The 17628-nt window shown below is 34.4% G+C and overlaps 1 protein-coding gene across 1 annotated transcript in view; it reads right to left on the bottom strand.

Moving 5' to 3' along the window:
• Window positions 1–17628, bottom strand: part of MS3_00009189 (uncharacterized protein) — an 84988-nt gene that overhangs the window by 27151 nt on the left and 40209 nt on the right. The window contains exons 13-17 of the mRNA XM_035733259.2: window positions 13426–13559; window positions 10575–10636; window positions 8540–9615; window positions 5763–6057; window positions 1130–1601 (exon numbers count right to left, since the gene is read on the bottom strand). Coding sequence (XP_035587581.2) covers window positions 1130–1601; window positions 5763–6057; window positions 8540–9615; window positions 10575–10636; window positions 13426–13559 — 2039 coding nt within the window. The remainder of the gene's footprint in view (window positions 1–1129; window positions 1602–5762; window positions 6058–8539; window positions 9616–10574; window positions 10637–13425; window positions 13560–17628) is intronic.

Here is a 17628-nt window from a genome sequence, read left to right on the forward strand (position 1 = left end):
TCGGCAAAGCAAGAGCAGCATATTTACAACTGAGGAACATCTGGAACTCAAAGCGACTGTCAACCAACACCAAGGTCAGGATTTTCAATACAAATGTCAAGACAGTTCTACTGTATGGGGCAGAAACCTGGAGAACTACGAAAGCCATCATCCAGAAAATACAGGTGTCTATTAACAGTTGTCTATGCAAAATAATTCGGATCCGTTGGCCAGACACTATTAGCAACAACCTACTGTGGGAGAGAACAAACCAGATCCCAGTGGAGGAGGAAATTAGGAAGAAGCGCTGGAAGTGGATAGGACACACATTGAGGAAAGCACCCAACTGCGTCACAAGACAAGCCCTCACATGGAATCCTGAAGGCCAAAGGAAAAGAGGAAGACCAAAGAACACATTACGCCGAGAAATGGAAATAGACATGAGAAAAATGAACAAGAATTGGGAGGAACTAGAAAAGAAGGCCCAGGACAGAGTGGGTTGGAGAATGCTGGTCAGCGGCCTATGCTCCATTGGGAGTAACAGGCGTAAGTAAGTGAATGCAATTCTAAAAGTTAGTGAGCAGACCTCAATACAGATTGAAATATAATGAAGTAATCGGTCGTTCAAAAAAAGATAATTCTCTTTTCCATATTATTTCAATCATCAACTATAAAATATGACCAACTCATCATCTACCACAATCTATCATCAACAATAAAGCAAGATGAGACCAAGTCATTTTGTCTACTTTACCATAGAATTGATAAATTGTCGAAGAAAGTTCTATAAGCACACCATTCCAATCAATTAGAATCACAAGCCTAATTTATCAATTCGTACAAGAAAGATCGATCACAATCAAACAATCAGTAGTCAACTAGTCGGATGTTAATTTAGTACCACTCACTGATCAAAACGTGAAAATTTCAGGTTCGATTACTAATGGAGCTGTAAGTAAAGTGGAGATTGCCGAGAAGCTCCAAATACTAAGGACAAAACAAATTACTAGTTTTCACTAACACTCTAGCAATGAAGATCAAACCTATGATGCATACATTACAATGTATACAAATTAAACTAAATATTATTACAATACAATTCATTTTCTATTGGACAATATGAATTTTAATTAAAATGTACAAAATTTACCATCATCGTATATCATTGAATCATATTGTGTTGCTGTACTTTCACTACCACAAATGTCGGTAGCATTTGTTAAATCACATAAATTACTAGAAGACATTGATCGACTTTGATTATGCATTGACATGAAAGGTGTATGCATTTGTAATGAAGATGTATTATTATTACTAATATCAGTATTATTATTATTATTATTAATACTATTGGAAAAAGTTGTTTTTGTGGAGTGAAAACTTGAAGTCATCATTAAAGCGGAGTCAGTGAATAAATTATCTTCAGCAAATATTGATGATATAATAATATTATCTTCATTAATTTCATCATTGTGGATTGTAAACGGCGGTGACGATGATGATGATGATGAAGAAGATGAATGTTGATTAACAATAGTACTAGTGGTAGTAGTAGGTGTTTGAAGTGTTTGAGGATGATGATAATCAACGATATTGTCGTCATTCTCATGTGTAGTTGAATTCTTTTAATGAGTTAAAAAAAAATAGAAAATGAAAATACAATTAGTTCCATTGAGATCAAAATGTAGTATACTTGTATGTTCCTTTGAAATATGAGTTTTTATGATAATGAAGATCAGTGTTGAACAATAACATAGAAACTGGGGGTGGAGTTTCCTGCCGACTACTGGCATTGATCACTACTTATTAATCAGATGTGAACTAACAAACACTTTATAATTCATCTCGTAAGCCTCAACTAAGGAACCTAAGTTTATCGATGTGGCGCAAACAGGGGGTTATTAAACTAATGAATCAATAACACATTTTGATCCCTCTACTTCTAAATAATTATAAATACGTACTCCTGTCAATATATATAATGTAATCAGGCATACATAATACATGTTCTAAACAAATGAGTTTAGAAAAGGTTGTTAGGTTTAAATAATTAACTTGCACTTCTTAACTTGTGGTTGACGCCTAGCCACTGACTGTAATGATCCCTAACTAATTCCAACATATGTTACCAATGTTCTGGAAGATATCTACCATTAAATACTTACATCGTCAGTCAGTCAGTAACAACGTATAACCTCGTACGTACGTACATCAGTTCGAGTTGCCATACCACATTAGCACACAGATAAAATTGTCAATTCAATTCCCGTAGTATTAGAGGTAGTAAGAGTATGAGCAGTAATCTGAAAGATTAAGGTTTGAAGATGTTATTCAAAGAGTATAATACAGTGAAATAAATTTGGAAAGAGAAAGAAAAGAGACATGAAGAATCCAGAAGATTAGAATTCGGGAGAACAGAAAGAGTGGATTCATTTGCGCCATTGCAAGCGAATTTGAGCCATGTTATTCAAGGTCTCTAACCATCGGTTGCTATCATCTCGCAGTCCCCAACCAGGTAGTCTATACTTACTAACATGGCTCAGTCCACTTGTCAGTGACTTCATGGATTTGAGTCATGTTTTAGTCTGGCAGTCCCTAGCTTTCTTCTAATCTACTCCTACATCAAAGAACATCGCACGTCGAGGCAGTCGGTGGTTAGACATACGTAACACGTATCCCAGCCATCTCAACTGATAAAGTTTCACTACTGCATCAATTGATTTTCCATCCCTACCTAATATTTATTATTATTATTATTTGAACACATAAATATTGGTACAAGAGCGTATCATAAATATATATGAGTCACACCATCATATTTGTGTGCGGGCTGTGATACTGCCCGGGTGCCCAGACCGAAGCGGGTAGTTTTCTTGAGGAGCCACACCCGGAGCCTTTGACCTAAAGGTCTGACGCACAAGGCTTTAGAGCATCGTGAGAAGATGCAGTTCCATGGTAACCGGTGACCAAGGAATGGTTCATACTCCATTTGTTCCCGCAAGATACTAGAGCCCATGTGCACCATTGGTTTGGGATCCGTTTAAAGCGCCGGACATTCGCTTTTCGTCCTCTCATTTTCGTAAAAGACACCCTCGCCACGAGAAGGCAGTGAGTAGGACTTACCTGGCAGAGGCTGTATACGCATGGCCGTATGAGAGCATTTCGAGAGGGCGGGCTCACCCCACTCTCGGCCATACCAGGGCATTTCGGGGCTACCTAGTACCCGTTTCCTAACAACTACATTACTTACTCGGTTGTCCCAGGATATACGAGCAATGTTTTGAGGACACCTATAATCGAATACTAGTAACTTACGAATATCCTCTACTCTTACCGGCCATGTTTCACTGCCATAAAGTAGGACGGAACAAACTGATGCGCAGTAAACACGTCCTTTGGTTGATAGACGGATATCTCGCCTACGCCATAAATGACGCAAGTTGGCAAAAGCTAGTCGAGCCTTCTGTATCCGTGCTGAGATTTCGTCACACGCCAGACTACAAAGGCTGATGAGACTTCCAAGGTAAGTGAAGTGATCAACACGCTCAACTACTTCACTCCCTATCATTAGTTCGGGTTTCGATGCAATCCAATCCTGAAGCAACATTTTGCATTTCGAGGGGGAGAATCGCATCCTGAACATGCCTGCATTGTTGCCTAGAGTGGTCAGAAGACTCTGCATTTTGTCAGCGTCTTCACCAAACAGAACTATGTCATCGTCATATTCTAAGTCAAAAAGTGAATCTCCCGGTAAAAGTTCAACTCCTGGAAATTTAGATGAGGAAACTGTTATCGAATCTTCTATGTATATTTTTTTGTATTCAGGGAAGACTAGAAAAGACCAGAAAATAATCAAGTCATTCGAAATCTATACCATTTAATGAACCTTTTAAAAAAGTTGATAAGTACTTCATTTACGAACACAAACAAGTTGTTATCTGAACACACTTTTCTTTATACATCACATGTCTTGTAAGCACTACAGGAAATTCTTACTTTCAACCTTGTTAGATGTCCTATTTAGTATACAGTTAACTGGAGAACTATTCACTTACTTATATTCGATCATTTTGACGTTTAATTATATTTCCTTGAAAAAGCTTCAACCAGATTACCGAGTGAAACGTTGGATTTATTTAAAATTCAATAGCTGAGATTTTTACAAAAATATAATTTCTCCGCCTTAATGTATACCATTAACTCGGCATCCAAGTTCTCATAAATTAAAGATCTACTGAACAACCTTCTAATCATATGTGGTATGGTGCCAATAACTCATTTATATAATTGGAGCGCAGTTATCAGAAAATTATAGCTTAACGAAAATTTCATCCATGATGTAATTATATTCTTGCAAGAAATGATATTGTGAATTAGATTTCAAACGAACAAAAAACAACCTATACTAGTCAACTTCATAGGTTTTAAATGTTATCGTTAAAAATAATTCAAACTGAAACTAACTTATTCACAATTAATTAACGTTACATTTAACATAACCGATAGGATATAGTTGACAACTAAACTTCTAAGAGAAGATTTCAATTGGTCTGTGCTTTTTGTTTCAGTATTAATGTTTTTTAGCTCTAAATAATGAATAAATCAGTATGAGGATTTGTGGAGATTGTGGAATTTTCACAGTTCAATTCACGAGTCAATTTAATCTAGACCAGTATTGAAAACTTGGACGGTCATTTCGCTATGACATGGAACTTCCTTAGCAGTGAGCATCCACGACCACATACGCGTGACTCAAACCCAAGACCTTCGGTCTCACGCGCCAATGCTTAATCTCGAGATCACTTCAATCTATCTATGATCTTGCACAAAACTTCAGCCATTGTTTGAGGTAGACAACTGTCTCATACCTGATATGGATCGGACCCCATTGATCACGGCTTCTCAGTAGAATTCCAGGAGTTCTATCTTGAAGATAGTCACTAGTGAGAACATGATTGTTTTAAGTTCAATTCATGAGTCGACCTAAGCACGACAATCATTAGAAACCTGGAAGCACTGGATGGCCTAGCTTAGATCGACTAGTGAATTCAACTGTGAAAATAAATAAATAATAATATGCACTTCATGATGTGAGCAAAATCAGTGGATTCTTTTTTACTCTGTTGTATTGTTTAATGTTTCTAAATTTACATTGTTGATATTGTCTATAAATCAATCACAGATTTACAGTATGGCATTAGTCGTTATTTTAAAAAAATCGACAATGTTAACAGAATGGATTAAAGACTTCTTGATTAAATCAAATAAATAAATAAAATAAATGATTAAATCCGGTGATGGATAATCTGAGAGAATTATGTGAAGATAGGTGACCGGACGATAAGGTTTACTTCCTAGTTTTATTGATTACTCCTAGATCTCGCAAATCCCTTCCCAAAACCAAATGAATATAAATACTTATTTGTGTATCCAAGACTCTGTATACGATTATTCGAGTTTGTGACAATACAGAATATTGTGATCGAAACTGTTGTTCGTAGTTTCGTCGCAGAATGAATATCCAACTGTCGCTGTTCGCATTTAGTTTTCCTGACTACCAAATACACTATAGATTGATACGTGTTTTTTTTGTCAAAAACCATAATCTCATTTTCATTAAAACAATAGAGAAATTACAGCTGAAGTATGGTTATTTAGTATTAAATGTAGATAAAATGACTTGGTTGCTATTGATGTTTAATCATTTGTGGAAGGAGAGGGTAAGATACTAATTCACATTAATACGTGAAGATGATAATACTTCTTGGAAAGAAAGGACATACTTTTCTGTGTGCCGCACTATTTTGTAAGCATAATTCTTCCGTACTTATAGGTTTAACAGGAGAATAAGATGTATTATGAGATTCTGGAAATTCCAATTGTTCTTCAGTTTGTGTACCAGTAGTCACTAAATGTTCAAAACGTGGTAACGTATTCAAAGAAATTGACATACGATCACCTGAACGTACTGCCACAGGTGGAAAACGGCATAATTCCCAACTACATAAACTTCCTGGAAGTTCTTCCCAGCCTGTATGAATATTATTAACTGTATGAATTGTAGTACGACGTACTGAACTGGGAAAAAAATAGGAAATATTGGATTAGAAGTTGAAAACTAGCGAATGGTAAATCACGTTCTCATAAAGAGGTTAAATAAAAATGTAATCACATGTTATTTGGTTCATATTTTTAAAAAATTCACGTTAAAACAAAAAATCAGTTGCCACTATTATTCCTTCGTATGGGTGAGTTAAAACTGAAATATAGAATAGATAGAATATGGTTACCGGTGTGATCTAGGAACGCATTTCATCCTATTTGAGACTCTTCATATAAATGTACCTGCATTCCAGAGTTGGTATTCACACAGGGACTCGAACCCAGTACCATTTGCTTCAACTGACATCGCGATTCTCATAGTGAACATCAATTCGGGGATGTATGTACATCCAGGTGATAATTCCAAAACATAATGAAACACGCCTCTGGATTCCATTGTTAGCCAAATTCCATCTAATCTATATCAACTTATGCCATAATGGTTATATCGAGGAAATTCACACAGAAAGCTACTATCCCAACCAAGATTGATAGGATTTCAATACAAAACATCAACAACGTGATAATCTGAATTATTTCAAATTTAATTCTAACTGAAGTGTTTTGAATGACTACAACCGAATGAATAGCAATTAAAGATAATACTGGTAGACAGTATTTTTAATTAATCTTCTGGCTGAACGCTTGAATCGGTTTCATGAGCTGTTCTAGTAACCCCAGGCTTTACTCTGTTACTTTCTGTACAGAAAATTAAGGGTATTTATAGCGTTTCAGATGGCTTTGAGCTTCTGGGAGGTTCTGGAACCCGACCAAATATAGCGACATGGTAGGTAATCATCCAATCAGAAATGTAACCCGTGACTTCACTTTCTAGATGTTTCTGAGGAACTTCTATTGAACGTTGATTGGATAAAACGTTTCCCAGCGTTTTCAGGACCCCTCTAGCTTTTTTTCAAGGAATACTCCGAATCACCCCAACAATTTCCGATATGTAAATTTAAATGAAAGTGATGGAACTAAACTCTCAATATAAATACTAGAGTTTACAGCTTAATAATTATAATTATAACTATAACAATAATGGTGATATGATTATTTACGTATAAAATATACTTGACCAATATAGTTTGGATTAATTTTCCGATGATGACAGACAAATTATCAGAGATACTAAATGAACGGTCCAAAGCAAACAATAGGTGTAGACTACCTGATTAGGGTTTGCGAGATCATCATAACTAATGATTAGAGATATTTGGTGAAATGGTTCAGAATCAATTACATTGGATAGTGAATGCATCCACTTCCTTATCTTACTTTAGACTAATGTTCCTTCCTACATATCTTTTCTTCCAGTCTTTTCAAAGAATATTTTCATTATTTAAACTTTCTCATTAACAATATTATTGGCGACCTTCTTGAATATCCGGGCTACCTGTTCCTGTCATCCAAATATTCCAACATATCTGTTTTTGTTTAATACTTTATTATGTCTATTAATCGCATAACTTATTCAGGGGCGTTTATGAAAAGTCTACGACCTTTTTCTGTACAAGTTACAAAAACAGTACAATTAGAGACGTCGTGATGTCTGGCAATATGCATTGGAAAGAACGAACATTATTCAGACGTTGATTCCTTAACTGCTTACATCTAACTGGCGATCGCTTAATATTTATCGTCAGGATCGATCAAGAAATAAAAAAGGGAACTTGTTGAAATACTTTGTGCTGAGAATTCTATATTTTACTAAAAGTAAAGTATTGAATATAAACATTATTCATCTTGTTAATTTCATCGCAGTATTCCACTGATGTGGTATGGGGACATGAATGAATACAAATATATACTCATCTCTACATTGTTTTATAAATGATTGAACCAATGAAAGAATATGTTCTTTTGTTTCATTGAATCAATTGTCCTTATAAAAAAAAACCAGATAAAACAAAGGAGAAATGACAATTATAAATTATCTCATTATATCTATCTAATTGTGATATTGGTTAACAGATAAATTAATATTGTGTAATTTAGTTAACGTTTATACTTTTGAAGAAATTTTCATTACATAAAAAAAGGACTAAATTCTTTTTTTTCGTATTGTTTGTTCAAATCATTCCATTGATATTTAGGAATGCAATTGATCAGTCTCTTATTGGCATATGTGCATCCCATACGGATTGCCTCGATATCGCCTTCGGTCACAAGCATTATAAGCATTGAACAGAGCAATCCCAAATAGGACGAAACGCGTGTTCTAGATTCCACTGCTGGCCACCATCCATCTTCGCTTATAAAGAAAGGACTGTTTACTGTATCTTTGGAAAGGGTAGTTTATTTAATAATAATAATAATAATAATAATAATAATAATAATAATAATAATAATAATAATAATAATAATAATAATAATAAAAGTTATGTATACATAATAAATTATTTGGTAAAATTCAGATGAGTCTGAATAACAAAACAAAATAAGGTAAAACGCTTACTCATCAACAGATAATCCAAGGCTAGAATTCAAGCTTCGACCAGATCCAACATTTAGAATTGGTCCAATTAAACCGAATTCAGCTTGACAACCAACATTCATAAAATCTCTTGTTGATATATTCTCTAAACTACTAAATGGAGAGGTTGTAATAGATTTTGTTTCAGGCATATTAATTTGTGTACTAGTTATCATTGTAGATATGGATGTTTTGGCAGTTGTTGTTGGCGTCATGATAGTTGATTTTAAATTTGATAATGGACTACTACTATTACTACAGATAAAACCGGTACTGTTAGCAATATTGGATGTTTGATCTAAAGAAACACTCCCACTCGGATTGGTCAATGATGAATTAGGTAGAAAAGAAGTATTTTTAAATAGTGAAAACGATTTATTCAATTCCATCCTTAATAAATTAGATATATTAGTAGGCATAGATTGCATTAACCTTTCTAAATCATCACGAGTAATTTTAACTGATTGTGTTATATTCGATAGATTATGATGATCAGTTTGATAGAAATTATTCGATAATATACCTAATAATGATGACGAATCAACTGACCAATTTGATAGACTGGATAATTCACCTCGATCAGATTCATCAAATGGCATTGAAGCACGACGATTAGCATCAAGCATTACTTTAGTATGTGGTGGACGTAACAGAACTGGTTGGTGTTGTATAGGACAATTGTAATTTGAACGTTTTTTACTTTGATCTGATTCAACCACTTCATCTTCTTTAACTTTAGTCAACTGAGGATCTGGTGAACTGAGTGAATTTAATCGAGTTGAACGAACACGCGAATGTTGTACACGATTCAATGCACAAGCTTTGGCTAATTCATTTAAACGTGGTTCAGATAAAGAAGATAAGGCATATCGTCGATTCACTGTGAATTCTGCTGCATTTGTTTGAGGACTATGTGAAAGTGAATCGACTTTTTGATTAGATGTAGTAGTAGTCATAGTGGTAGTAGTAGTAGTAATGGTGGTGGTAGTAGATGTTTCACACATTTGCTGTTCAACTACATCTTGTGACATAGAAATTGTTCCTGGTATATTGGTAAGCTATACACATGAACAGATAATGATAAGAATAATAGATAAAGTGAAGTTACGTGATAAACATCAAAATAGACAAGAATCGATTATGTGGATCTAAAAAAACAAATTATATTATTCTGCAGACGGTATTCATCACGAGTTGGTCTCAGTTAAAGTATAGCTGAAAATCAGGGGGAACTAGAAATATGGAACTCCATAGCAATGTGCATTGCATGACACTACTAAGAATCAAATTCATAACCTTCTAGTTAGGCAAAAAAGGAGCTTCACCATTCGCGTCCAGGTGAACAAACTCAACTCTAATCAATATGTGACATTGAGTGACAACCATCAAATGTTATTCATTTTGAAGTCCCTAGTGTGTTGACTAACAGTACTTCAAGTGAAAGAGATCCATGATCAACACTTTCTACATTTTAAAACAACTTATACAAAATCAGACCATTAAGGTAACGGTAATCAAATAGCTATTGTATAATAACTGATTACAACAAGTATATAAGAATTTGAATGTCAAAAGTATCGAATTTAAGAACAGTCACTAAATCAAGCATATAATAAATATATCAAATGAACATACAAATATATTTCTTTTTGTAAGCTAACATAACGTATATTTTGAAGTGTTAATTCCATTACCAACTTTGAACATTCTAAAGTCAATTTCATCAAGGCAAAACAACAGTACTGCATGAATTCTTAAAATGCATTGATTAACAATTTATCTGCTAAAAATTCTATGATTTATGAACAATACTACTGATCAGATCAGATGTGAACTTTGAGATATGATGTGTACTTCACTTTAGTCGAGTAAATAAAATTGAGAGCTTTCAAACATATACACAAACACATAAACACTTAAACAAACAAAGTTCGATTCACAGTTAAAACATAACAATACATGAAAACCGCAATATACCGGAGAAACGAATTAAACAATAAAGCAAGTGATCATTTACCCCGAGACATTCCGCTTTTGAATTAGTCCATGGTGAAAAGAGTGAATGTAAAACGTTATTTTCTAGGGATAGAAGAAAAAAATTATGCTTTAAAATGAAATACGATTTGTTATTAGGTACTTTAATAATGTTCAAAAACCAATTAATCATAACTCGACAAGAGACGATAGCTGATGGAGGAGCATATTGGTAGAAGGCGAATGACGCACAAACCGAGACATGATACGAATCTACGAAAAAAGTGACCATGGGAATGAACCATGTAGGTAGGCGTAAACTGATTGGTTGTGGTTTACGAGATTATCGTAACTAGTGGTCAGAGACTTTGAATGACATAGATCCAAATCATTCGCAATGATGCATGTGGCATTCACTTTTTACCTTTCATAAAAACGCAAGTTTCTAAATTCATCATAATCTCTTTTCATTTCACAAGTTTATATTTTTTCCCGAATTGTAAATTCGATGCCTAATTTTCTTCTTACAATTAAGACTATTAGTACATGTACCTCAAAATGGCCTAGTACGGCTGAGAGTGGGTAGAGTCTAATCTCCCTCTCACATAATAACGAATATACAGCCACTCTATCAGGGAAGTCATACTCACTACGTTTTCGTGAATGGGGTGTTATTTATGAAATTGAGAGGACCAAAAGCGAATGCCCGAAGGATCCAACTAGGGGAGTTACCAAACCACAATTCCAAACCAATTGTGAACATGGAATCCACGATCTTGAAAAAAGAATGGTGTACGAACCTATTGTTGGTCACCGACTACCATGAGACCACATCTTCCAACATTGCTCCACTGACTTGTCGATTAGACTTCTAGGTGAAATACTCAGGGAGTGGCTCCTTAAGAAAACCACCATGCATATATTTCTGATGCATGCCCACAAGTATCAATGTTAATGTGTTTGAATAAGTATTTGGAGTCTACAATGCATATAACTTAATGACTAAATCAGATAAAAACGTCACAACATGGCATTAATGTGTATTAGTTTAAGTTATTATATCACATGAAATTATGATGGTTATAGGAAAAATTGAAGTGATAGTAAAATAGGATACATAATTTGAGAGAAGAGTGAAAAGGTGGAAAAAAATATTTTGTCTCAGCGGTAGACGAAGAGTGAATGTAGAACGCTATTACGACCGAGATTCTGAGTCGTGTAACTCATAGTCTCATCAAATCATTGATCACGATTATAGCGCAAACACTAGCCAAGTAGTCTGAATGTATTAAGATGGTTGAGACTAATAGTCCAATGACTTTATGAACTGGTGCCATAACTGGCCTTAGTAATGGATAGTCTTCTTCCGATCTCTCACATCAGCTAACAATACGTCTCAGTATATGGAGTCTGGGGTAAGTTACATATGATCTAAGTTTTTCAAATTATTATTAAATGAGTACAATTGTTTGATGAGTGGCATCAAAAATGTTAAGATTTTTTAACTAAATGATAAGCTAATTTAAAGGTTTAGGCATATACCTTGATCAATATCCAACAAAATACTACCATTAGATCTAGGAAACAAAAATAAATTTGACTGGAAAAGGAGCATTCGAATCCATTACTACGTTACACAATCACGAGTAGCGCTTAAAATCCAACTGTTATAATTCTCTCTTACGGTTATAACCCAGCTATTCCTATTGCTTATTATTCTCGGACACCGATTTACTCGACAAGTCCCTAAATCAGAATACGGTTGAACAGGAAAGAGATTATATTCCAAATAACAAGGTTAGATGGAAGTAAGAAGCAAGTAAGTAGCGCAATAGGGAAAACGTTAGTATATTTATAGTTTTTTCACATGAGGAGATTTCTAGAGTGGTCACTAAGTATTGACTAACGCTGATTGGGTAAGAATTACCCTATCGGAGTGCGCCAAAGCAATCGTGCATTGAGCATACTTTAATCCAGTCTATATCCCGCTAACACCAACCTTATGATCAGACCAATGTTAATAAAACTAGATCTCCAAAAGAAATTGTTACTTTTACCACCGAAATACTTTGATAATTCATTCACAAATTATTCCCGATTTATCAGTTACAATCATCCATACTCACAGCCGCTTTTGGCTTGATTTTGTATTGTTATAATTTTTCATTTTATGGTGCGATGCGGTCAGTGAGACTATAGTTTATGGACGACCCAATCAGATATAAAATAACAGGTCCTGGGTTTTCGGCGCGAAACTCAGCCATTTGACTAAATAGAGTTTTGAATTTTAGCTTATGTCAGTTTGTGATGAAAACCGTAAATCTAATTCCTAACCCTAACCATCAACTGTGAATCAAAATTCTAATTCTTCTCACTGGTTTATAAACCTCATTTAATCCTCGTTAGTAAGTGGACATTATCAAGGTCACTTTAGTGTCTTTCAAATTTCATCCATCAATTATATTCCCACTATGAGGTTTGGTCTGTTTGTATATAAACCACGTATGTCTGAAATATACGATTCATATTAGTGGGCACTGATATTTGTGTTCTAGACTGATCTAGGAGAAGAATTACTGTACAGAAAACCAATGAGGACCATGAGTTCACTTAAGGCTGTTAGTGTTGTTTTGACGCATCATTGGTTGAACACAGGCATAAGATCATAGAAGTCAGTATTCAGATTGGCAACCTTGTCACGTGATATTTGATAGATCATAAACAAGTAGCAGCTAAAACTGGGTATTGCATAAAAAATCTATTCGATACATATGGTAGAAAATGTAAGTATGACAGGGATAATCAAGTTAGGGATCAATGTGCTCACAGAACAATGGATGATTCAAAGTACTAGAATATAGTATTAATAACATGTTGACATTTAAAAAACATACTTAAATGTTTAGAAAATATACGCCGTCGACGACATTCTTCAGTTCTCAAATTAGTTTCCTCTTTAAGATAACATACAGATCGTTGAGTAAGCATATCGTCGAATTCCGTACGTCTAACAATTTCAGCTAAACAGCTATTGATAATTAAGAGAAGAAAAAAGCACACAAAAAAAGAGGAGGAAATCAGAAGTAAACTTAACAAATAAACATAAAATCAATTAAATAGGTGCATTATTAAAATAAACCGAATTCTCTCAACAGTTTTTACAGTTGTACGAGAGGATTTTTTACATTCCACTGTTGTACATCTCATCTAATACTCAAAAACACAAGATTGGTAGGCAATTTAGAGCTTATAGTAGTTGACTTTTTAAGATCAGCATAAACTTTTTAAGAGACTAATTAGCAGTAAATTTATTTAGATATTTAATCCATTAAATAATTATTACCCAATCAATAGATTCTTAGAGTAAGTAGTCGTTACAACAGATTTAGATACAGTCTATAAATTCAAATGTTAAAGCCTAAGTATACTAACGTTTAGATTCGTTATATCCACAGACAAATATTTAGCAACTATCTTACATGATAGTAATGGGTTTAACTTATCTAAAAGCAATTCCGTACACCTACCAAATATGATTTTACGAACTTGGCTTCGAGTTACATTATTTATGTGAGGATTAATGATACCAATAGGCTGTCTAAACCCAAAAGCAAGTGGAGTGCTATTTGAACTTTTGACCTAGTGTTTGTAAGTCGTGTGCTTCGAACACTAACGTATCGTTTCTGTCTAAAAAAAGACATAAAGGCGTAATCAACAGAGAAAAATCTGAGAAGAAATAGTGCAACCTATTCAATTGTATAATGAAGAGTGAAAAGTCATGTAACACCTATATATACACGTTTGTAAACTACAGACTAAATACATGCATAATGTCGAGAAACAAAGCCGAGTTCGAATAAATTGTTCACTAGTTTGGACATTAAACAGAATGTACGGCTCGAAGATTGAATGATACCTTACTCCTAACTACAATTGAGCGATTACTTAACTACAAATTCCATCAATAACTGAAATGTTATAACTGTGATGTTACTTTTCTTTACAAATATATTAGTGGGAAAGTCAATGAACAGAGTACACAAACTTCATTTTTAGTGCCCGTTCACAGACCAAAATATCTGATCCCATACAAGATATTAAGAAGGAGAAATTATATTTTTGTAAAAATCTCAGCTATTGGATTTTAAATAAATCCAACGTTTCACTCGGTAATCTGGTTGAAGGTTTTTCAAAGAAATATAATGAAACATCAAAATTATCGAATATAAGTAGGTGAATAGTTCTCCAGTTAACTGTATACTAAATAGGACATCTAACAACGTTGAAAGTAAGAATTTTCTGTAGTGCTTACAAGACATGTGGTGTGTCAAGATAACAAATTGTATATGTGTGTCAGTGGATCTGAGGTGAGAGCAAAATAATTTCACTGACCATAAAATCACTTGTGATCGGTCAATATTTTGTTGAATACGGACAATATTTATAAATGATATGAGTTAACTATGTCACAATATGTATAAAATCAAGTTTTTAGAAATAAAAAAATTATGAACGCTTGTGTGATTCTGTTGACAAAATTCATTGTTCATTATAGATTCAAATAAACCAACTGACTAGACCAGTTAAAAGTAACAGTTGTTGTTTAGATAATTAAGTGGATTAAAATGATATAAAGAAATCAGATCCACTTAATTAGTTGCCATAGTACAATGAATTGTATTCCATTTCATCTATTTGAGCTTTATCCATATATGCAAGGGGCTTTAGCCGTTAAGTATCTCTTTGTAAGTACTCAATCCTTTATGGAGTAATTTTTTTTCTAATTGAAATCAACTATATTATCTTATATAGGATACTTGTATGGATGTTGTTTCAGTGGTCTTGAGTGCTGTTAGAGGTATGAGGGCGATTATCACTTTCCGGTTGCCCACACCGTGGAAGGGTTCTTCTGGAGGTACCTGAAAAGGAAATTGGATTAGAAGTGGTCTTAGTGACCTGAGAGTATGACCGCAGTGCCCAAGGGACAACTGCTTGAGGCCGGTCACACACAACCTTTTTATGAGTAGTTTTTGTATTAGCTCCGTACTTCTTGAGACCTTACCGCCAGAGACGGATATCCATGGGATAAGGCGAGGTGTGCATTTTTAGGGTCAACCTTTTCTAACCCCACCCCTCTTTGTGAGAAGGCAGCATCGCTGTCATGCTGGTTGTCTGAAACAAACACCTTACTGCTGTCACACCTCTGTACAGTGAGCAGTACGACTTCGCCTTCGGACCTTGGGTTTGTTGCATTTAGTCTTACTGCTCTTCAACCGACCTGTCTGACATGGTAGGACCTTGAGGAACGGTTGTTCCAGCCAGTATGGCTCGGTTACTTCATCACAATAGGCAAGCCCGACCACCACGTCAAGGTAGCAACAACGATCGTGTGATGTAGTTTCACGACAAATACATTGTCATTTATTCAACCAATATACAATACATCGTGTAAAATATATACTACAATACACTTTAATAGAATAAACTAAATAGTTATGATTAATGACCACACAAAAAAAGAATTTCAGTCATATGATCAATCTGTTAACATGCATTCACATATAAACAGTATATCCTACATATCATGTGTACTTCGAAAGAATTTTCATTAACAGTAACATAGATTTATTTTTTATTGTTTTTTTTTCTTTAAAAAGGCAAAAAAACAGACAAATAAAGCATACAGCACAAATGATGATTTATTTATAACGTGAATCATAACAGTAGAAAATCAGCCAATATGTAAAGTGAAACTTGGAGAAAAAATTGCACATACATACACACACACAAACATATTAAACTAGGTCATACAAGGAAAAAAAGAGGAGTTAACACAAATAATTTTTTGTACACAAAAACAGATACTTTTTATATTGTCACATGTGTCAAATAAGATGGGATATTCCTACAGTTGAAGAATATATGGAAATCAAAACAACTACCAACCAACTAATATTAATATCAAAGTCACAATCTTCAATATGAACGTCAAGACAGTTCAATTGAATGGAGCTGAAACTTCAACAACTACTACAACCATCATCAGAGACATACAAGTATTTATGAACAATTGTCTACAAAAGATACTCAATGTCCGTTGACCAGATACCATCAACAAAACCTACCTACCTACATACAGTAGTAGACTTAGGACTTAAATACTCCCAAGACTTGTCGATTACAAAACAGATATTAAAACAGACCTCTAAGTCTCAACGTCCAGTAGGTTACGTAACTCGAAATCTTTACAACAATGAGTCACGTATTTTAATGTACAAAGTTTGTGCTCGATCTCTTCTAGAATATTGCACGCTTATTCTTAGCAGTGCGTGCATAAAGGATAAATTAAGGCTGGAATCAGTACAGAGACGATTTACACTTCGTATTCTTGGAGCTGATTGTACCTTAACTTATAATTCTAGATGTAATAAACTTGGGCTAGACCCTTTATGGAGGAGAATACTCAAACTAAATCTTATCTTTTCCTTCAAACTGCTTCATAAACTATCGTTTACATCCAATCACGTGATTCAATATGTAGAAACTTCTCATTATGACATCCGTAATTCCTTGGCACTAGTGAAACAAACTTCTAAATCATCTTTTTATATGAATTACTTCACCTATAAATTTTCTAGACTCTGGAATAACCTATCACAATCTATCCGTACGATAAAATCACTCCCATTACTTATTCGCTGCATCGATGCATACTGCTCCCCTGAAAATGCATTGAATGCTCTAGCACCTATAAGTGTATCTCATTCCACAAGTAGTATTATAGGAACTTTAAATGTTTAGCCATTTTTATTAGTGCATTCCCTAAGTAAAACCACCTACTTTCTGTCACTTTATGTTAACACTGTCCCTAGCAAGTTTAACTAATTTGAATAACATCAACAGTATATCACCGGATCACATGACACACGCATTTTGGTAGACCTGATTGATATATTTTGGTAATTACTGCTTTGTTGTTCCGTGCTCTCTGTTTTCGTCTTAATTTCTCTGGTTGTAGATAATTATCATTAATTCGATCTGGCACACGAAATGACCTTAATTACTCCGCCCATAAATCAACGGGCTGTCCATTTAGG

This window comes from Schistosoma haematobium, chromosome 5 (genome assembly GCF_000699445.3).
Source record: "Schistosoma haematobium chromosome 5, whole genome shotgun sequence".
NCBI classification, from domain to species: domain Eukaryota; kingdom Metazoa; phylum Platyhelminthes; class Trematoda; order Strigeidida; family Schistosomatidae; genus Schistosoma; species Schistosoma haematobium.